The following is a 23,568-nucleotide window of genomic DNA, read 5'->3' as shown; positions in this document are numbered from 1 at the left end:
TTATCACTCCAGTAGTTATTTCATTATAACTTATTTTTGTAAATGCGAAACATTAAACTTGCCTGTTTAGAGCCCCTTTGCTTCGGGGTAATTTTATTTCCTGATGCTGTTTCTCGGGGACAGTTGTGAGTATAAATGTGAGTGTGATATGAACACCAAGAGCTGCGTTGCCATTGATTGCAGACGATTATTCCAAACTCAGGGAGTAGAAGTTAAAACTGTTCACCAATACATCATGTTGGATGGCACATGCACATCACACTGAATTACAGTAAAGAGAGCTGAAATTTTATTTCTTGACAAAATGCTAGAAAACATCTAAATATTATTTTGCCCATATGTCGGTCTGGGGCAGATTTATGGTCGACGTGCCGTCTCCGCGAGGCATTCGGAAGAGGTAAGCTGCTGATGCTGACATGGGTGTGTCTGCCGGCTCCAGGCCAAGTCCCAGTGCACAGCAGCTGGGACCAAAATCCTCCTTTGGCCTTTTGACAAGACACACACACACACACACTAACCCGGCACACACAAACAGCATGATCACGAGCACTGTACAGCCAAAATCCCTTCCTAATTAATGAAACACTTCCTGTGGAGCATCCAAAAATAGAACATATATGCCTACTTTAGACAAAACTAGAGGCTACAGGCTAACCAGCAGGTGCAGACTACGGTCATCCATTCAATCAGAGTAATTAATCAACAGATTAGAAGGCCATGAACTTGCATTGCAAAACAAATCCTAACCCACCTGGAACAAAGCTTGGGACTATCCCCCAAATATTGCATTATAGCCTATATTTCAGATCTACAGTACCAGACTCTCAATCAGCAGAGGTTAACAAAAACACCTAATAGTGCTGTTTGACGGAAGCAGACAGATAGCTTATACTGCCTAATGCTCTGGTTTCTCAAAAATACATATTATGTCTGAGGTATGAAGCCATTTACTGAATATAATCTCTATAAAGAGATTCTGCACCAAGAGAAACTTCTTTCACTATAAAGAGATTCTGCATTCCCGTTTGCAACTGGACAAGATTTTGGCATCGGAAGCGTTCTGGTTTCCGTTTGTAGTCCGAGTAGTATTGACCAATCACGTTCAAGAAGGCTTTGGTTGAATGCAGTTAAACCGTCCGTGTGGAGAGCAAAAGAGACAGAACGCATTTGCCGAAATAGAAACTCAGAACCCACCGGCTATCGTCTGACGATGATTTTGCTTTTTATTGGTTTGAAATTAGCTTGTAAACTGTCTACTTGTGAAAAAATCCGGTCGTACGCGTCGTCTCTCAACTCCAACTCCAGTCTCGCATCTCAAGTTGCTAATCGGATTGTAAACTATGAGCAGCGCACGGAAGAGGAAGTCTTGGCCCGGATATCCTCTGGTTACACCAGAACCCGAGATATATAGCCCCTTGCCCCCAGAGGCTTATCGTCGTCAGACCGATAGCCGATGGGTTCCAACATTGCTGGCACAGATATTTGATGTGCCATCATGGGTCTGTCTGTATTTAGGATGAAACTGTTAAACGCACCCACCACACATGCAGAAACCTAGCCAGAAGCCAAGCATTATCAAAGCATAGCTGTGCATAAACAACACCTACCAACAACTCTTTCCTCATGATAAAGACAGGATCAAATTATTAGCACATCAAGTCATACACTGAAAAGTAGGATCCCATTACTACATTAGTCTTCAGAGCCTTTAAGAAGTTGATTTGTCATAGCGAGCGATCTGCCTATCAAGATATTGACTCTCATAATTCTTGAAACAAGGCTAACTGAACAGGGAACAAGTGTTGTTATCTCGAACTCCATGTGAATCAGTCACTCCTGTTCCACCAGCAAAATGTTGTGCTGTGTTTTCAACCTACCTTCCTCACACATCTCTTCTCAAGCGTTCATATAAACATCTCTTCGCGTTACTTAACATCTTCATTGAACTCTTCATGAACTCTGTCTATCATCATGTAGTAACAGGTTATTTGCCAAAAGGTTAAATAACACCATTTTGTTTTACCTCAAAAGCAATGAAACACACACCCACGCTCTCATCCCTCCCACCGTCTACCCAACCCACCCTGGTGTTCCTCCTCCACAGTGGGGATTAAGTTGGTGTCATTCACAGAAATATGATGCTATTTTTTTTTTAGAAGCCTTTTTTGTGCCAGATTCAGACTAGGAAAAATATGGCCATCTGGTCTGACTCTCTCTTACATATCACTAATCTCAGGTGGCGTACAAACACATGTCCACGACATCCAGACATACACACACACACACACACAGATGCCAAAATACACCATGCATATTTAGTGAATATCCTACCATATCACACATACTGCACTACTTTTGATCCCTTTTGTCTCCCTCAGTAACAATTTACTAACCTGTACAGCGTGTGGACGGACTCATAGCAGAGAGTCTATTTATGTACCAGTTTATGAGAATGTAACTGGTGTTAAAATGAGACAATAGGGGGTAAATTATGGCTTTCGGTTGGTGATCATCACAAGGTAAGAAATGATTGCAAAAATAGACCAAACATTATTTTTTATTCACTCTTTCTGTATTTAAAGACGCTTTTCACCAGGTCTCAACACCAAGAGAAACTTCCTTCACTATAAAAGATTTCTTATTCTTTTAAACAAAACTTTTGCTCCACCTTGTGTGTTACATCGACGGGTGTTAATGGATCACATCATGTTTGAGTTTTTGTGTGCGTGCCATGGGTGGAGGATGGAGGGTCAGTGGAGTTTTGAGGGGTTCATGGAGAACAATGAGGGAGTGAATGATGAGATGCTCACTTCAGAAAGTTTGCCTGCAGATGGATCACAGTTTGAACTTTAATCAAAATAGGGTATATGTGTGGAGATGGCTGCATGCAACCCTGCACCAGACAGAGGTAAATACAACATTACATCAAATCTTAAGGCAAACTATGGTTGCATTATTCCATTGAGGCATCTACAGTATATTTCAGTGTTTTCGACATATACACAGGAGCAGAAAAAATCAAGCTGAGGTGCTGGCTTTCCTCAATCCGGAAAAGAGGAAAACTAATGCAACATCACAGATGCTGTAAAAAAAAAAGTCCTGAAGTAATGTGAGCTCAGCACAAATACAAGCTGGGATTAAGCCAATGATGGACATAATACAAAAAAAAGATGAGGGATATCTTTAGAGAGTGAAGGCTTAAATAAGGATGGTGAATAACTCTAAATTCAGTGTAATGTGGACATAAGTTGAAAAAATATTCATCCTTCCTGACAAAATGTCCATTATGAAGCTCAAAATTCATATTTTCAAATCAGTTACACAGACAACCTTAAAACCCCTGGTGAATAGGCTCAAAAACTTTCAAACAAATGTGTTATCAAATGTATAGTACCTTGTTCATGTTTTATATGACACAACTTTTGTCTGTAACACAGTTGACAAAAATAATGAATCAAATGTTTATTTTCATTAAAATATTTAAAAAGTTATTAAAGCTTAAGCTTGGCGATTTATGAATTTAGCACATTTATATTATAGTATATTATGGTAAATTATTTATCAAAAAAGAAAACTGATTTCCTCACTTTTTGGTTGACATGAAATGTACCCCTAATTATAGAATGACTCACATATCATATTAAGAAGAAGAAAGGATTTGTCCAGATGGAAGAATTAGCATTGACATAAAGAATAAGCCATATTCTGTTTTGTATAGCCTAAATGTTAATTTTTCATTTTTCCAATTTCTTTAGAAACAAATCCAGCTGTGATTTCTCTGTTGTTCCGGCTGCAAACAGGAGCGCCTCTCGTGCAGCGCGACTGTGCAACAGCTGGTTGAATTTAAACGGCTGGATCACACAGGAACCTGAACTGTAGCACATGTTGCAACAGACTCTTGGAGGAGGAGAGGGAAGCGGCCTACCTTCAGTGAGATCCTACAAACTTCTTCTAGTTGTTGTTGGTGAGAGTTGTGCGCTCCGGGCCGTGCCGGGCCGTGCCGGACGCATGGTTAGTGCGCATTAGTGCGCACCGGATCGACTGACCACAACGCGCGTCCTGCAGCCACCTCCGGGCTCAGCGCACAGACAGCAGGCACCGCCAAGGAGCCCCGGCCAATCACCTTGAGGCCAGATGTGACAGTGATATAACAACAGCATGATTATCTTTAATTTGGCTAATTCCCCGCTTGCAAAATCCCCTCTTTTTTTTTTCTTCGTCCTCCAAAGCAAAGCTGTGTTGCTTTATCTCGAGGGGAAGAGAGAGAGAGAGGGAGAGAGAGAGAGAGAGAGAGAGAGGAAAAGAGGAGGAACAGAGGAACAGGAAGTGCAGTAGTGAGAGAGAGCGGGAGAGAGAGAGAGAGAGAGAGAGAGAGAGAGAGAGAGAGGAGAAGAGAGAGAGAGAGAGAGAGAGAGAGAGAGAGGAAAAGAGAGAGAGAGAGAGAGAGAGAGAGAGGAAAAGAGAGAGAGAGAGAGAGAGAGAGAGAGAGAGGAAAAGAGAGAGAGAGAGAGAGAGAGAGAGAGAGAGAGAGAGAGAGAGAGACTAAGGGGATTTAAAAAAGGCTTGTTTCCTAACCTCTGCCAGGCTGCCCCCTTATGCTCTCTTGACCACCATCAGTCATGATAACCTTCTCTTCACATTTCTAATCTCAATACTGAAGGATGAAACTAATTCTAATTTTTGTCAAATCAAAATGTCTATGAATTATAACTTTGCAATTTTTTGTTCACTTATGATGCCCCACTCCCCAACACCTGTAAATTGTGACTTTAATATGTAAAATCAGTGGAGTTCCCCTTTAAAAGACTTTATACACACTTGATGTGAAGCGGCAGTATGTGACGACCCTTACTAAAAAGAAGATTATTCAAATGTTCTATTAGTATACTACTTTTAAACTTAAAAAAGAGGGTATAATTTCAGTTTACTTTGTATGTACTTATCACAGATATACTTAACAAAAGTATACATACTTGGCTCATACTGACAAGTATAAAGAACAGTTTAAGTATGCTTGGCTTATACTGACAAGTAGACAGAAAAGTCTAAGTATACTTGGCTTATAGGCCTACTTGTACTTAATCTTTTGATCGAGATATACTTAAGAAAAGTATAATTAAGTGTTCTTGCCTTATATGCAGAAAGGTATACTTGGCTTGTAGTTGTGCTTATGTTTTGATAGAGTAGCCTATTAAAGTGTGTGAGCTGGGATGAGAACATGTTGACTGTACAGAACGAGGATTGTGGGTTTTGTCTCCCATCACTTACACTGAAACTGCTTTAAAAAGAGACTTTTTCACAGCCAGTAAGGACAGGGGGAACAATTACAGCGACCAGTAACTCTTTCAATGTTCATATGTGCATATTGTTTTAAGATTCAAGACTTGAAAAATTGTTAACCTATCCTTTAATGCATTCCATATAGACATTTAATTTTTTTTTGCAATTCCACCTGCACCACTTTATCTCTTGCATAGCCATTGAGTATCTATTTCATATGGGCCGTGCAGGTCAAAGGGGTAAACAACGCCCAATGGCTGAATACGATTCACCGCATTGCTTACTGTCATATTAATCTCCTCCCATCATCACTGTTTAAATGGATGTGTCTGGTACAGATGCTTCCACCGGCTGACCCCTGGACCTGCCTGCAGCCTCAGGCTGGGGAGGGGACGCCACTGTCTGGCTCCTGTCTGACTGAGCATGGATTGGTACACAGTCACATGTGGAGTGGAGTGCACACAGTATGGATAGGCTTCCCTCTGCAGGCTTCTGGTGGCACTGCACTTTGTTTACTCTTCAGGTCTTATAGTTCTTAAATTTAAGTTTTGATTTTGTTTGTATTTATTTGTAAATGTGACTAGACTAAAGTCAGTTTCAAGGATGCACTAGTCCCAAGAAAAACTTGTTGAAACACTGGTTGATTATGATGTATCCCATCTAGGGCTGCAACTAATGATTATTTTCACTGTCGATTAATCTGTTGATTATTTTCTTGATTAATCGATTGGTTGTTTAGTCAATAAAATGTTGGTGAAAAATGTCGGTCAGTGTTTCCCAAAGCCCAAGATGATGTCCTCAAATGTCTTGTTTTGTCCACAACTAAAAGACATTCATAGAGGAGTAAAGAAACCAGGAAATATTCACATTTAAGAAGCTGGAATCAGAGAATTATGACAAATTATTATACACTTTGTTATATATTAAGATTATCAAGATAGTTGGCAAGTAATTTAATAGTTGACAGCTAATCAATTAATAATTGCAGCTCTAATCTCATTTAAAATGGTCCAGAGCAATTAGTCCCGATGCTCCTTTAAACAATGAAACAGTTTCCCCTATCGGCATATCGAATCATTGGTGTAAATCTGCAGACTGCAGTGCATCGCCAGAGATCAGTTATGTAACAAATTTATCAAATCTGAAATGAAGAGAGCAGGTTCCATATTTATTTTTCTATTGTTGCCACTGCTCAATGAGCATCAACTATGTGTTAATGTTTTCTTACAGTTTAGTCACAAGTACAGTTAACTTTTAAATCCATAAATATTTGGAATGCACCCTCAAATTGATTTAGCTCCATCCTGCAAATGACATGCGTTGTTGATTTTTCAAGTCCCTTATTTATAGATCAGACATACACTGTTAGCTTTACAGGCTTGTGACGACCCGGAGGTCGTATGAAAATTGATTTCTGTATTTTGTGCCAGGGTTTCCCCTAGGCCGGGTCGTAACAGTCTACACGGCCACACAACAGGATCATTCTGCCTGTTAATGTGCATTTCCACCGTATAAATTCATATTCATGAGCAGCGCTGTCTTCTTCCATGAAGCCTCGACTGCGTGTCTCAACAGGCCTGGTCTATTGCTCTTTTCTCACTCACTCACAATTCTGTTTTTTTTTTAAATATTCTTCCCAAAGCTGTTACTGCCAACACCCTGTTTCTGCTCTGTTTTCCCATCTGAGTCACAAAAATAGGCCAAAGAGAGTAGGCAAGGACTAAACGGAAAGAGAAAGGAAAGAGAAAGGATCTGTTAAATTGGGTTTGCAGGTTTTTCTTTGGTACTTTGTGACAGATTTGCTTTATTTATTTATTGTCAGGAGAATAAAAAGGCTACTTATTCATCATATTTTGCCTTTATGATATCTTTATTGAGCTTCATCCTTGATTGGATACGTTTCACCTTCCTCTCCCCTGTTTGGTGCTGATAACTGAGGAGTGATGAAGCAGGTGGGAGGTGTAATGTCTGAGTTACTCTCCAGCCATATCACAGATTTTCTCACTAAGGAAGGATACTAGAATGCTAAATTTAAATGACAAAGAGCTATATTATTCTGTGGGTTGGGTGTTTGAACACAGGGGACCAGACAAATGGAGGGAGAGTAAATGAACCCTTGACATTGAGATACAATTACTAAAGTTAAGTAACCATCCACTGCTAATTCTCTCCAATCACCAACCCATTATGTAATCCGCTCCTGATGCATGCTTGATCAATACACTAAGAGGCATGAGGAACAAAAACAAATAGCTGAATATTGTGCATGTGTCCAGTGGGCCAGTGTGACCACATCTGCAAATATGTGTTTTACAGCGTTCTTGCAGGTAAGAAGAAAGAGGAGTAAGAACACACCTGAGAAAGACAGACAATGCCTAAAGGGACCAAAGAGCGAGGGAGAAACAGAAAAGAAAAACGGAGACCAGGAAGGATTGTAGAACGTGGTTTTTGACTTTGAATTATTTATGCGGGTGGGATATTTTAAGCCCCCCATATCATGTCTGTGAGTGATGAGTCAGTTGAGGTACAGAGAGGAGAGGAAGTGGGTATCATTTGCCTGTTTCCTCACTGTGGTGACTATTATTGCACTTAGCCACACACACACACACACACCCACACACACTAGTGGTGTGTCCTGTTAATGGCTTTTGACAGTCCTGCTTTCTGTCGCAGAGCTGCTGACATCTTTTTTGTAATAAAGCAAGAAAGGTACAACTGAAACTACTGTCTTTTTTAAAAAAAATACGTGTCATTCATTTTCTTTAGTATTTATTTCACTTAATTTCTTTATTTACGAGACAAAAACTCATGGAATTAAATAAAAAAATAAGAAAATAAATAAATGAATAAATTGTTTTATAGATATTCATCTTAGACAGATTTTTACTTAATGCAAACAATTGTTTAGTGCAGTTTGACACAGACATTTAAAATGTGAAACAATTGGTTAGCTTATCCTCAAGACTTGAGAAGTAGAAGAAGTAAAAATGATTTGGGTTTATTTAGTTAAAAAAGAATCTGACACACATTATGTCATTAAGGTGTAAAGCATGCTGCACAGCTCAGCATTAATGCACATAGAGAGTAAAGGATCCAAGTTTAGCATACAGACATTTGCATGGCTGCTCATGGACACTAGGGGGAAGATGGGAGAACAGTAAGGAATGAATTAAGGAGGAGTATGTTTATGCCTGATTTACTAGGTGAAATCATGTGGTCCATAAAGACAAAAAACTTTGCAGGAGGCCCTTCATTCTCTGTCCACTCAGCCAGTACAAATCCACACCATCTGTTCTTAGGTTTAACTCAGTTGAAATGTCTCAAAACTAGAGTTTTTATAAAAGAAATCCTGATGTATCCTGATGCATGCGTGTTCTTACTGTGATGCAAGTTCACCGCTTGCACAAGGTTCAGTTTTAGCTGCTAAAATCAAATATAAATAAATAATAAAATAAATAAATAAATAAATATGTCATTAAATGTAGCAAAAAAAAAATGCAGCCATTAACTAATTGATAAAATGTATTTATTTATCTTTGTATTAATTCCCTTATTTATTCACTCTTCTGTTAAATTTTCCCTTTTGTTTATTTATGCATTTATTTTTATTACTTTTAAAATGTATTTATTTATATTTGCATTTATTTTTCATTTATTTATTTTTTCATTTATTCTTTATTTATTTTATATTGTTTTGTATTATATCATACATATTATGTATGTATTTATTAATGTATTTATGTATTTATTTATTTCTGCACAATTTTCCCTTTGCATATCAGCCCTTATTTTTTCCCCAAACTTATTTATTTCTATATTCTTTTCTTTATACATTTCTTTACACATTTCTGTTGACATTTCTTTATGCATTTCTGCCTCACATTTAATGACATATTCATTATTTATTCATTGATTTTTGATTTTGGCAGGTACCGTCCTTCATACGGTTTCACCTCTTCAAGTCATTTATGAAAGCAGCAGGGTCAGCAGACGTCATGCTGTTCATCAGTCTAGACACACACTGAGTTTTACCTTTAATTTTCTATTTAAAAGATATGCTCTTTGCTCACTGTTTGAATTGATACCCTTCAGCTCAGTGGATGTGTTTGTCCTTCATACTCTGATACCCACTCTTAGGTAAAAGAGAGGATTTTTCTTCTGCAGCCTGCAACCAAGCTGGTTGTTTCAAGTTTAACTGATTATGCAGCACTGTTTATGCTAAAAAGGGAGCATAGTGTATTCCTTAACTCCTTTATTTTATCATGCATAGTCTGTTTCTCTTAAGGTCACTGCTGTGCTTGCTACAGTAGGCTTTGCTATGCAGATTAGCTTGTTATGCCTCTCAACTCTCAACACGTTACTCTGTGCCTTGTGTTTGTTTTGCTTCCACATGCTTTATTTTGTTGCCTGGCTGGCTGAGATTAAGAGAGATGGAGTATAGTAAAGAAACAGCAGAAAAATATATAATATTTCCTTTCTGTTAAGAGGGAAGGCCTCCTTCTCCATATATGTCATATGGATCTATTTATGAAACCTATACTGGACTGAATGCAAACTGCAAAAATAAGATAACTTAAAGGATATAAATACTGTATATTTTCTATAACAAATATCTTGAAACCCCTCGCTCTATTTTATTTGGTTTATGTGAACATCTTGAAATAATATGAGGGATGTCACCTTAAACACAGCTCTTAAACTGTAAATTAAAAGCTATTCCATACTATAAACACATCTTATTAGCACAATAATACTGAAGACCCTTGCCGTACTGTGTTTGGCTGTAAGTAAAGGTATATGATGGAGCGCAGCCTGCAGAATGTGGGCTAAATCCATAAATCAATTCAGCTCATTAAACACACTGACAGGCTGAAACTCCCCAGTGGCGTCCTTCTTTTCTCATTCATACATCCACCTAAAGTCTGACCCCGCTCCCGCTCCACCCCCTCGATTATGCACTCCCTATTTCAACCATGCATCATCCCTACATCTGATGGATAAAACTACCGATCCAACAACAAAACAATCTTGGCCCTCCACACTAATAATGACTATAAATTACACAATATACACAGTGCTCTGGCTGTTTAACTATTTAAAGCAAGACAGGGGTATTCCCTATAAGCAGGAGGGAAACCTGCTGTGTCTGCTATTAATAGATGAGGGGGGCTTCCACCGTTGGGAGAGCAAAAGGGATTCCCCTCCTCCACACACATACATAAATGTACAGATGGGCATGCAGGTTTCCCCGCTGGAACGTAGTGTGCTATAAAGAAAGCTCAGGTTGACAGGCCATTAACTGGGCTGTATTAGATTATAAATCAGCTCATACTGCAAAGGGAAAATATTCCCTCAAATGACATGCAAGCGCAAGTGCATTTGTGTCCATCAAAATGACAGGCCATAGGAGAGAAACTGGGCAGGAATGCAATATTGGTAATATATTAATTTTGTTATTTCATCCTGGCCACTTTAAATCATTAAATAAAAGTGCAAGTCAGGACGAAAGCAGGGAACAACCTCACATACATTGTATGACAGGGATAACCCACAGATGTATGATATAGTTGCAATACTGTCTGTCTGGCTGGCTTAAAGAGAACTTGAGCTTCTGTTTAATACATAGATAATCAAACAGCAAGGAGTAGATCAATACCCATCAGTTGTCTGGAAAGATGCCTGGCTACTGTCCTTAGCTGACATACCGGAACCGAGGCCAACTGAGGTGGCCCGGAGGGAGCATTACACTCCTGCTAATATACGTCTGAGAGGAAAATCAGATCACCCACATGTGCATTACTTTGGTGCTTAGCGCTGATGGTGGAGAGGCAGAGATGGAGAGAGATGAACACAAGGGAAAGTGTGTGGGAAAGGAAATATGAAAGGGGCAAATAATACACAGGGAAAGCAAGATCAAACTCAAAAGACAAAGATAGGAGACACAAACATTTCCAGGTGACAGGGAAGTGTTAGACTCTACGTTGAAATGACACTGATACACAGAATGTTTGTACTGGTCCCACTCTACATTGAACCGGGAGTCAAGAGTGTTTTGCTCTCCTCTCTCTTCCTCACTTTCCCCCTTGCTGGTTTTATAAATAGACGCTTTCTCACAGCATAAGATTCACTTAAGGAGAGAAGCAGGGCACAAAAGCACTGAGGAGGCGAGGGTCGATAGTCGATTTAGATCTGTAATGGACATGAGAGCGGCCACTCCAGTGATGCTTTCATCAAGTTATATTGTATATGGAACATTTCGGTTTTATTTATCTCTATAAGAGCACCAAAGTAGAATTGGATAGGTTACAAACTGTATGCTTCAGTGACTTGATGTTTTAACACAGGGCCTACAGTAAGTTGTTGGATTTCATGTAAACAGTTAGTGATACAGAGTTTGAGGAATCATTTTCTGCACAATTCTGTGCATTCTGGATAAACAGAGTACATTGCTGTGGTGAAACATAATAGATCAAATCAGCTGATTTGGGCTAATATATCATAATGAGACAAACTGATCTGAATCCACTATTGGAATTGCAAATCGATTTGTCTTTTTGCCTACATCTTCACAAAAGGTCCTTTACATCAGGGGTTCTCTACATATTTTCCTTGAAGCCCCCTACTTGTATCTAAGAAAAGCTGCTGCTAGACTGCCCCACGTTGCATGCCTCCCTTTGTGTGTACCCAGAAGAGCAAACAGTTTTTTGACAGCAGTGAAAATGTTGTTTTTGAAAGGCTAAACGCCAACAAATATGGATCGGAGCAGAATATTTCCGTAGATAAAAAACACGTTGTGACTTTTTGGAAATGATTACAGCCATCTTTTTCAATAATTTAGATTTTACAACGCTCTGGAGTTATTGGAAATATTTCAACCACTAGAGTCGGAAGCAATGCTATGCACTGGAATCTCATTCAACAAATAGTATAATACTAATAATATTAGTGTAGCTTGATCTTTATCTGCAACTGTGCAGAAATACCAGGTTTCAACAGAATGTGGCCTACTAAGTAGCAAAAAATATATCTTTTTAAATAGTTTTGTATACAGACTTTTGTATAAATTATCCAGTAAGTGTGTTATTATGCACCCTGTGATCTTTGACGACCCCTTAAGGTTAGGAACCAATGCTTTACATCCCATTAGAAAGACACAACAGTAGCTTGAGTTTATCATAAAGATGTTATTATTGATATCATCATGAAGACCATTAGTATTCATAATAGGTTCATAATTTACAATTATTTTGAATGATGAACGTATCTCTCTACCAATATTCTCTATGAATCAGTTTATATTCACTGGAAGTCCTCATGAAGGGCATGGCAAGCGTTCAGGTCCGTTTGTATGTAACGATAGATGCTTCTTGGTTCAGTCTTTCTCCTTACAATGGTAGAAAAAAAACACACTTTATACAGATAGCTGAGTAGATATTGCAAAAGCTAAAGATAGCTAGTGAAGAAGCTGAGGGTGATCTAAATCTCATAAACACATACAGTATTTGTGGCAAATAGTTAAAGAAGGTAAGAGGACGTGGTGGTCTTGGGGTAAATATGTATTAAGACAGTACAGACAGAATCTATATTACCAAGGCCTGCATGTGTATTTCAGTCAAACCTCAGCCCCTGCACTGTAGGAGGCTCAAAGGTCAGCCAACAATAACATTCAAATAGAAAAACATAGTGAAAACAACAGTTCATTTACACAGTGTCTGATGACACAAATAAGTTAAAGTTCTCATAGAAATTATATTCCCTTTTCGATTCGTTCATATACGACCACCCTTAGTCCCTAGAGCATGTTAAACCTAAGAGATAATTCACTTACTATACAACTTTAGTTTCTTGGATTAACTCAGCAAGCATACACTTTGATTCCCTGCTACACAGGAATCTGTACATGGCAGAAGCTCGTTTTAAAGCTGAAGCTTTAGGCATTTTAAGACATCATCGAAAGCAGCTGTAACTCTTAGATACATTGTTTACATGGCTACGTGTGTTCGCCACCAGCGGCGGGTTTAAGACCGTTCACTTTGTGGCCTTGAAGTTCGATATAGGTGTCTGTCCTGACGGCGGACGTGACCGTCACAGGCAGTGCGTGTACACCGGCTGTGTGTGTAAAATTGTCCGGCATGTGTGTGTCAAGCGTCCTTTTGTCTTTGTATTCCTTGGTTCACATGATCCTGATGTCCTGTCGGTTTCTCCGAGAGAGTGTTTTTGTCTTGACAGAGTGTCACTTCGATAGTGTGCTTGTTGGTAACAAGAGTGGAAACGACAGGAGTCCAGACGAAGCTTTCAAGTCACATAAAGTCACATAGGTGTTCCGGTACACAAGAACAGTTTAGAAAAATACAAGTACACATCAGATTAAACAGCAAAAGAGGGTGTGGGCAGTGTTTTATCTTACTTTCATTATCACATTTCCCTTCCCAACCTTTCCTCTCTTTCTTTCCTTCTATTCCCTTCAGCAATTGGCTGCTTATCTCATAAGTCAACACAAGCTCATAGATCTCATCTCTAGTGAGTGTGGCAGGACATTCCTTTCTTTGTTTAATATACTGTACTATATGCATGTGTTGAACATACAGTATACACAGGCTGTAAACAGTGTGTTAGGATGGAATAGAATATACAGAGCACCGGACCTGGAGTCAAGAAGAGCAGTATTTCAGATGACTGCTACCACGTTTTCTCTTAAGAGCTACACACTCAGCTTCTGTGCATCTAAAAGCTCTCTTTGTCTCTCTCTCATTCACATACACACACACACACACACACACACACAGATGCAGAGACAAGACTACACACTGAGCGTGATGGACCTATATATCAGAGATAAGCGCACTCAAGACAGTCCCTTGGAGCATTATGATACACTTGGCTGGGCAAAAAGTCTGACTGACTGAATCCGTGCATCCACTGGGCTGGCAGCAGATAGTAGCTGTTGTTGTGCTTTCACTATGAGACACAGTTACTGGGTTGTGACTGCAGTTGACTACAAAGACTTGAAAGCTGAAGCGAGCGGGACGATGTCTGAAGGGTGGATCATGTGTTTAGCTATCCCTGTTCTGTTTCCTCTCATGTTTAACCTGCTGTTACTTTGGTTAACAAAACGGACACACAACCCTCTCTGGGTAAATACATCACATGGTTTGCGCCTCGTTATTTCAGATAGCAATGGCAAGAAGATGCATATGCAAAGCATGACACACACTTCTAAAGCAAGACACTTGTCTTTCATACGGTATTGCACATAGCGGCAGTAGAGATATAGGAATATATTGATGCCTATTTGCTTTTTAAGTATTATTCATACTAATTCATGCTATGATGGATACTTCAAAGGACATGCAGCACTACAATAGCAGAATAGCATCTGTTTGAGCTGATGGAGGACACGTAGCTTCGATCCTGCATTATGCCGATGGAATGATTGTTCAAACTGCACAAATATCAAAAAGAAAAACAAATACTGAGAACAAAATTAATCTCTTTTACAAGATACAGTATGCCAGGTGGAAGCACATTTGTCTTCGGTGATCTAATAACTGAACTAGCAACACTTTGAACTTGTTCCAGAGGCAGGCAAAGTTTACTCATTTTTATCAATTGTTAGAGGAGAAATATATGGGAAAGAGGACATGACATGCTGAAATTATTTATCAAATTGATTTGGTAAGAGCAGTCAGTTTTACCTGTATTGCTAATGAGCTTCTGGATATTATAAACAAGCTTAGACTTTAACACTGACATTTACATGAGCAATGCCAGGTTTGCATTATTCAGTCTTGCTGGATGACAAAAGATGGACCTTAAAGGTGTCATGGATACATTTTAGTTGAGCATTGAGCTCTTTCTTTGGTTGTTGGCTTTTAGAAAAAAATGTCATTTTAAACTTTTAAAGTTAATACTGTAAAAAGCCTTATACATAAAACAAGATAACTGCCATAAACCTTGAACTTGGTTGAAATTTGCTTCTGACCATAGACTGTATATATAGATGGACGACACAAGATTTTCACGTAATTTGGAGGCCAAGGTCCCGCCAATACAACGGTCCGAGCCAATCACAAGCTGAGCATTACATTAGCACCACAGTAGCTGTTTAGCTAGAAAGACACAACAACTACCCATAATATCTCTATAACTACATTCATGTCAATTGACACATGTTCTATTACGTAGACTCGTGATGGTTATGGAAAGTTAAAGTTACATCTCCTCTCTCGTACAATTCCCGAGCCTCCGGCTCTGCGACTACTTCACTCAGAGCAGCTGTCAATCACAGCTGTCAATCATGACATGTCACCCCCTTTTTATAGCATCAAATAACTAATTAAAACCAAACTTATCCAGAAAATGAACACTTGAACATACATCACTGTGATAAGAACTACCTAAAATGACAGATACCAAATTTGGGAAAAATGTATTTGATGTGTACTTTGATTTTTAAGTTTGGTCCATGTCCCATCCACTAACATGGAGGGGGCGGGATTTATGACATATACTGCAGCCAGCCACTAAAGGGCAATCGAGATGTTTTGGCTTCATTTTTGGGGAGCTGTCACGTCGTCCAACTTTATATACAGTCTATGCTTCTGACAAAAACAACAAACTAAAACCTTACCCTAGTTTCCTCCTTAATCTCATTTGATCTATTTCTACAAAGATGGAATGCTATGAAGTCAAGAACAGCAACATTCATGCTGGGCAGTGGTGTCAAACTGATCACTCCTCACTGTACGTCTATTACGGCGGACCAGGGTGGCGGCTAAAGAGACACTTAAAGGTAAGAGGATGGAGATATAGGCACTCACTCAGAACGCTGCAGAGAAAATATTCACTATCTTTCTACATCTTAACCAACCAAAATGTAGGTGAGAAGCACACATTCATCATATTACTAAAAAAGCATACATTACAACAAATCAAACGAACACACATCAATAAATAAACATTCACTCTGTTTGGTGAGACATTTCTTCTGTCCACCCGCTAGCTTCCATTGGCTGCAAACAAAAAAGGCAGAGTCTTGGCGAGAGTGTACATACTGTAAATCCACTTCAGCTTCATCGAAGAAAAATGGCAGGAAAAAGAAGGTGTGCTATTGTGGTCCAGAATTACAGCATCTGTTGGTCTCTACAGAAGCCACTAGCTCCTACTAAACAATATCTAGGTAGGGCCCAGGGAGGAATGCTAGTGCACTCAGGCTTCTCTGACAGAGAAAGCAACAAATGACCATTTGGCCAAAAGCGTATTAGTATCGCTCTCTCTCTCGCGCTCTCGCTCTTTATTGTGCACTTCAGTTTTCCCCTGACAGAACAGCTGCGATCTTGGTGATTTTGTTTTTCTCTGAGTCAGGACCTTGGCAGTTAGAGCAGCAGATTAAAGTTGCTCATGAATTGCTGATAAAATGGCCTGTTTTTGATCACAAGTTAAGTTACATTTAAAAATAAATGTTACGCTGATCTAAATTGTTGCTGTCGTGCATCTTCTCCCAGCGGCAGTTTGAGCAAGAAGGTAGAAACTAGTGGTCCCTTTACGTTGTTAATATTGGTTATTACTGGTTAGGCTACTATTTGGCTACTGTTGCGAACAGGATGACTACTGTCACATAGGTAAGACTAACTCCATGCAGACACTGACAATGTCCTAAATAAGACGGGTGGCAATTCTATGATATGCGCCGATAGGTCCATAGGATGTGGGAGAACATGAGGTCCTCTCGACTGACCCTTTCTCCAACCCACTCTGCTCTGGACTCCCATTCTGGGCGCCATATGTTGGTCAATACATGGAGTCACACCTTCATCATCCCGTTACAGACCCCAGCTGAAGTTAACCATCTACAGTAGCTCACGTTATACATCTGTACGCATCTTAGTGATGTTGACATAATTAGTGTTGGACAGGGTGCAGTTTCCTGTTTTCATGCCCTCTGGTCTGAAGTCCTCCGTGCTGTGATTCACAGCCTCCTGGATCTCCACATAGTCAGATTTACTGAGAGTGGACCCACTGCCGCTCCGACCGTTCTTCTTAAGATCGTCAGCCGAGCTGACTTTAGGCACACTCGTGATATTCAGATACTGTGCCTGCTCCTCGCCCTCCGTCTCTCTGTGGTAGAAGTAGTTGAAGTTTGACACGATGACGGGTACGGGCAGGGCAATAGTCAGCACGCCGGCGATGGCGCAGAGAGACCCCACAATCTTTCCTCCAATGGTTGTCGGGACCATGTCTCCGTAGCCCACGGTGGTCATGGAAACCACGGCCCACCAAAAGGCCTCAGGGATACTGCTGAACTGGGAATGTGGCTCGTCTGCTTCCGCGAAGTAGACGGCGCTGGAGAAGAGGATCACGCCGATGAACAGGAAGAAGATGAGGAGGCCCAGCTCACGCATACTGGCCTTCAGAGTCTGGCCCAAGATCTGGAGCCCCTTGGAGTGACGCGAGAGTTTAAAGATACGAAACACCCTGACTAGACGGATGACTCGGAGAATAGCCAGAGACATAGCCTGCTGGCCTGCCTGGCCGTCCTCTGGCCTCTCTGCCAGCTCTGTACCCAGAGTGATGAAGTAGGGGATGATCGCCACAATATCAATGATGTTCATGATGTTGCCAAAAAATCCAGCTTTACTGGGACAGGCAAAGAATCTGACTAGAAACTCAAAGGAGAACCAGATGATACAGAGGGTCTCCACAATGAAGAAAGGGTCTTTAAAATAGGCCGAGCTGTCATAGGTATACGTGGCGTTGGACATGGCCGGGAATGGATAATTGTACATCTCCTCATCATCGTTTCGGAAAACTGGCAATGTCTCCAGGCAGAAGCTGACAATAGAGATAAGAATCACCATGACAGAGATGATGGCGATGATGCGTGCAGGACCTGAGCTCTCTGGATATTCAAACAGCAGCCACACTTGTCTCTGAAACTCATTCTCCGGCAAAGGCCGCTCCTCTTCCTTTATGAAACCTTCATCCTCCCTGAAGATCTCCATAGCTTCCTCACCCAATTCATAAAACCGGATCTCCTCAGAAAAAATGTCCAGCGTCACGTTAACAGGCCGACGCAGCCTCCCTCCCGATTGGTAGTAATACAGAATAGCGTCAAAACTCGGCCGATTCCGGTCAAAAAAGTACTCGTTCCGGAGAGGATCAAAATACCTCATCCTCTTCTTGGGGTCCCCCAGCAGCGTCTCTGGAAACTGGGAGAGGGTCTTGAGCTGCGTCTCAAAGCGCAAGCCCGAGATGTTGATGACGACCCTCTCGCAGCACTCGTGATCCAGCTCCGGGTCATACTGGTCGTGAGGCTGACCCGGATGTGCTGCGGCTTCGTCCGCAGGGTCGCTCGTAGCAACCGTCATGCTGGAGGAGGATGGGACCTGCAGGTTTCAGACGGGGTGGGGCCACGTCGGGCCGCAAGGAGATAAAGGCTCCACACGCTTGTGGGTTCAGGTACAGGCCGATCTGCCTGCGAAGAGCTACAGGACGGGACAGAAAGCAGAGAATGATTGCAATATTAATGTGATAACCATGTTGTGTTTTGACGAGCAATGAGAAAGAAAACCCAATATATATATATATATAAAATAAATTGATTTATTAATTAAGATTTGGGGCATGCATATTCGACTACGTGTATCCACTGGTTTATATTTCTGAACCATTCGTTTTGTCGACATCTTTCACCAATTAAAATTGTCAGTTATTCCCAGAAATGCTGTGTTATTTCAAGACCTTCCTGCAAACAGGCAAGAGAAGGGCAGCTGAAAATAACAAGCAGGATGGTGGTGGGGGGGACCACTTGAGCGCATTGGCTCCATCGTGTCTATGTGTATTAGGTTATGAGTTCTCCCTCATATGAGCACAGTGCTGGATCAATATGACAGCCAGTAATACTGTATCAGCTCTCACAGGGTGCCATTACAACCAACCAATCTGATTAGATGCTGAGTGCTCCCATACAATCTTGGGAGATGAATTTCCTCTCTCTGTATGTGTGACGTGACCAACACCCCCCAAAGCCGAGAAAAACTTCATCAAGTTACAAATCCAATCAATCAATCAGTCATATTTATGCAAATTTGTTTTGTTTGTTGACATGGCCCAATGCTTGCGGAGCTGTTTGAACTATAACTTCATAGGGCCACTGCACACCATGTATGAAGATGTATAGTTTTGGATACTGGACCTATTTCAGGCCACACTAGGTTCCACTTTAAAGACACAGCCAAAGATGTGTAATTTAAAGCAACAATATGTAAATAAAAAATGGCCTACCTATATGTGCACTGGCGCTTGTAAGGCTTGTTTACAGTGTGTCCTCTGGTTTGTAGTGCGTAACGGGGCCCAGAAGCAGAAGTGTCCGGTCAAAAGTCAGCCCGAAGCAGCTCCTCTCTGCCAGCCAAACTCTGCAGCGACGCGGGAGTGGAAGAGGGGAACAATTGGCATGAGGATGCAGGAGTTACGTCCCTCGCCTCAGTGACCAGCAGACACATGCTGTGATGCAGCTATGGCTACAGGTTGAAGCTGGTGGGATGGGTGGGGGGATGATGTTGTGGTGGTGGGAATAAAGTGAGCAAATCTTTAAATGCTTGGCATCAGCCAAATATGACGCCTCGCCGCCTGCAACAACAGCAGAAGGTAATCCTCTGATATCTGCAGAGACTTATTATTGGGTGAAGGGAGGTTGCGTGAGGCGTTGCTGTCAGTATTTCTAGAATCGGTGGCACCCACATACTTCAGCAGATTTCATAAAGCAAAATCACCTGTTTGATCTCCAAACAGAAGGTTGTTGTTTTTTTTTTTTTGCATCTAGCCCTTTAACTCTTTTTTCCTGATGGGGAATATCCATATGAATTCACCAATGATGCACATTAGTGACACATGGAGGCTTATTATGTTCACAAGCCATTCCATGGAATAACGCAGTCCTCTGAGGGCGTTATAGTCTTACAGGTGAAATACTAATCAAATCGGAGACCAAAGCAGCCAGCAGGTTCATGCACTGGGATGTTCAAACATTAAAATGACATTAAGTGTTACAGTTGATTGGCAAAAAGCGCGAGTGAGTTAGTTTGTGGAGTGGCAGGTGCCAGCCAGACATGCTCATTTGCAGCCACCTCCTGTGTGTGTGGATCATGGACAGCCACAATAGACTCCATGCACTAAACAAAGCAGCATATATGTCGGACTATATATTTCAGATAATGGCATGCAGGAGAATTCACCCTCTTGGTGCGCAGACGCATGTATTTTTATCCAGTTTTGTCTCCTCTTAAAAAGGTGCCGTGGGGTCGTGAGTCCAGTCCTTCATAGCGCTCCTTCTTCTTCCCTCATTTGAACCAATCTGTCCAGCAGGATGTGTCATCTCATCACGACCGACTGTTTTGGAGCTGCCGTCTCTTCCCATGTCTCTCATATTTCACCATAATTCGCCATAGCGGAGATGCGTGGGCTGCAGTCGGGCATCGCAGCGCATACTAAGAGCTTCTTGCGCGCCTCGCCCCATCTCTCTGTCTCTCTCTCTCTCTGTCTCTGCTGTCTCTCTCTCTCTCTCTGTCTCTTTCTCTGTCTCCTCTGAGCTCCCTCCTTCACCGACACTCCTGTCCTCACTGCTGCTCCACATTAAAGGGGAAGCATCGCCCACCACAGGGTGGTAACGGGTTTTAGGCACCACATAGCAAACATTTGGTAACCCAAAGATAGAAAGAAGAAAAGGGATAAAAAAGAATAGACACAATATCATGTTTTCTTTAATGACTGTCAGGAAAAAAATAGAAAAAAGAAAGACATCCTCTGAACTGCAATGAGGGCAATACATTGAGCCCTTGAACCTGTGCGTATCTGTGATCAGTGTTTTTGGGAACAGAACACCAAAGTCCCTGCTTGAACTATTCTAGTAACCCAGATGAGTCATTTTTACTATCATTGTCTTATATCTTACGGTTTGAGCGCTTGACTGGGTGCACAGGTGTGAATGGCTGCTGGCAGTGCCTCAGTGTCTGTGTAATCTACAGTATATGTGTGCATATTTGTCTGTGTGCTTTGTTACATTGGTTTGCAGAAATATAACAGTTTTTACTCAAACATTATGATGGTAGGAACCCACAAGCTGACCTCTGACACAATATCATGTTTTCTTTGATGACTGTCAGGAAAAAAATAGAAAAAGAAAGACATCCACTGAACTGCAATGAGGGCAATAAATTGAGGGAGCAGCTGCAGAACCTGTGGATATCTTTGATCAGTATTTTTGGAACAGAACACCAAAGTCCCTGCCTGAACTATTCTAGTAACCCAAATGAGTCATTTTACTATCATTGTCTTATATATATACATATATATATATATTTTTATTCAGTGGGAGGTTCACTGAGAGCAATGCTCTCTTTTTCAGGAAAGCCCTGATCACATTCACAGAGTTACACATTCACACCTACAACCACAGTCTGATCTGCTGGCCACTGAGCAGCTCCACTGGAGCAGTTGGGATTGAGTGCCTTGCTCAAGGGCACCTCAGTGGTGGTAATGAGGGAGGGGCAAGTGCTGCTTTTCACTTTCCCCACCCAGATTTATCCTGGGATTGAACCGGCGACCTTCCGGTCTCAAACTCGCTTCTCTAACCTTTAGGTTACCACTGCCCCAATATATATATATATATATATATATATCTTATGGTTTGAGCGCTTGACTGGGGTGCACAGGTGTGATAGGCTGCTGGCAGTGCCTCAGTGTCTGTGTAATCTATATGTGTGCATATTTGTGTGTGTGCTTTGTTGCATTGGTTTGCAGAAATATAACAGTATGCACTCAAACATTATGATGGTAGGAACCCACAAGCTGACCTCTGTGGGTAAAATGTGTGCCACCTGTGAGATCCTTAAAGGGATAGTTTGGGTGTTTTGAAGTTGGGTTGTATGAGGTACAGTACTTATCCATTGTAGATGTATTACCTACAGTAGATGACGGTCTGTGTGCCCCCAGCATTGACAAACACACCGGAGCATCGGCACCGGAGCAAAGCAATACAGAACTGTGGACGGGGGGGAAAAAACATGTTTTAGCCACCTAAAAGAAAGGCCCACCTAAAAAAAAAAAATCAATATCTGTGTAAGTGTACACTGAGAATATTTTCCCAGCTTTATCTTGCCATCAGACAGCCCATTCCTTCTCTTTCCCGACAGGGGAACTGAACTGAAAGTGAAACTTTTCAATGCTCTCTCCAAAGAGCAGAATCTCTCCAAAGCTATAGCAGAATCAGATGACAAAAACAGCATAGATATACATTTCAATTTCAGTTCAAATCGCTGTCGGAAGATATTCTAAATATAGCGTATACTTAAACAGATATAATTTTTTTTAGGTGATCCTCTCTTTTAGGTGGCTAAAATATTTTTTTCTGCTGTAACCGTCCACAGCACTGTATTGCTTTGCTCCGGTGCCGGTGCTCCTGTCTGTTTGTCGATGCTGGGGGGCGTGCCGACCGTCATGTACTCTAAGTTATACACCTACTATGGATAAGTACCTCATAAAACCCCACTTCAAAACATCCCTTTAATGTATACATAATACAGAGGCAGGCTCCAGTACAGTTTGTCGTGTGTCGTCGATTATGCTCTGATTATTTACAGACCTGCAGTCCACTAATTACTGCCCAGACCTATTAAGCACATGTATAGGCACACACTCACACATATAGAGGACTGATGCTAACAGCTCTTAATGCAATCATAAAGTAGATGAAATTCATGTCAAGTCCAACGATTATATTGTCAAATCAATGAGTGCAGTGAAGATTTCCTGCGGTGCAGACAGTCTTCCCTGCCCTTCTTTCCTCCACGGCTTGAAAGTGGGCCAGGTGAAAACCCAGATATGTCTTGAGGCAGAGCGGGAATTGCAAGCACGTGAAAGAAAAACTCTCTAAAGAATACACGAGGAATTCCACATGTCCTCCCCCATGTGTTGTCCTTGTTCTGCAATTCCCTGCTGCCCAAGGACAGGTTGATCATGATATGCAATCCTTCTGCAATCAAAGTGTCACAATACTGATTAAGAAGATGACATGGGGCCACAGGGACTGCAGCAGTGGCCCACTCTGCACAGAGCTGATGGCTCAAGGAGCTATTGACACTTTAACATAAGCACGCTGATGGATGGTCGGGAACCCCTTAAATCTTCATCGTCCGTGTATGTAAATGAAGAGTGCCCGGTTCTAAATGGAGGGCAGCTAAGAGCCCAGCCACCAATATCCAATGCTGGGTGTCAGTAGTGTAATGATTTATC

The 23,568-nt window shown here is 41.2% G+C and overlaps 1 protein-coding gene across 3 annotated transcripts; it reads right to left on the bottom strand.

The window, feature by feature from the left end:
• Window positions 1-15,779: 15,779 nt before the first annotated feature.
• kcna2b (potassium voltage-gated channel, shaker-related subfamily, member 2b) lies at window positions 15,780-20,883 on the bottom strand. Of its 3 annotated transcripts, XM_037773577.1 has the most exons (3): window positions 20,514-20,883; window positions 19,564-19,694; window positions 15,780-18,764 (listed from the first exon to the last, which is right to left on the bottom strand). In XM_037773577.1, exon 3 carries the CDS (start codon window positions 18,645-18,647, stop codon window positions 17,145-17,147), a length of 1,503 nt encoding a protein of 500 aa, XP_037629505.1. In that variant the 5' UTR covers window positions 18,648-18,764; window positions 19,564-19,694; window positions 20,514-20,883; the 3' UTR covers window positions 15,780-17,144. The 3 variants fall into 3 exon arrangements, with proteins under 3 accessions (XP_037629505.1, XP_037629504.1, XP_037629506.1); XM_037773576.1 differs by having other exon boundaries at window positions 19,564-20,883; XM_037773578.1 differs by lacking the exon at window positions 19,564-19,694.
• Window positions 20,884-23,568: the final 2,685 nt, after the last annotated feature.

Source organism: Sebastes umbrosus, chromosome 6, assembly GCF_015220745.1.
Source record: "Sebastes umbrosus isolate fSebUmb1 chromosome 6, fSebUmb1.pri, whole genome shotgun sequence".
Lineage (NCBI taxonomy): Eukaryota > Metazoa > Chordata > Actinopteri > Perciformes > Sebastidae > Sebastes > Sebastes umbrosus.
This window is presented reverse-complemented; position numbering and strand designations above follow the sequence as displayed.

Bases quoted from the DNA above. Each gene is read 5' to 3' on its own strand.
- kcna2b (XM_037773576.1), bottom strand. From the start codon at position 18,647: ATGACGGTTGCTACGAGCGACCCTGCGGACGAAGCCGCAGCACATCCG.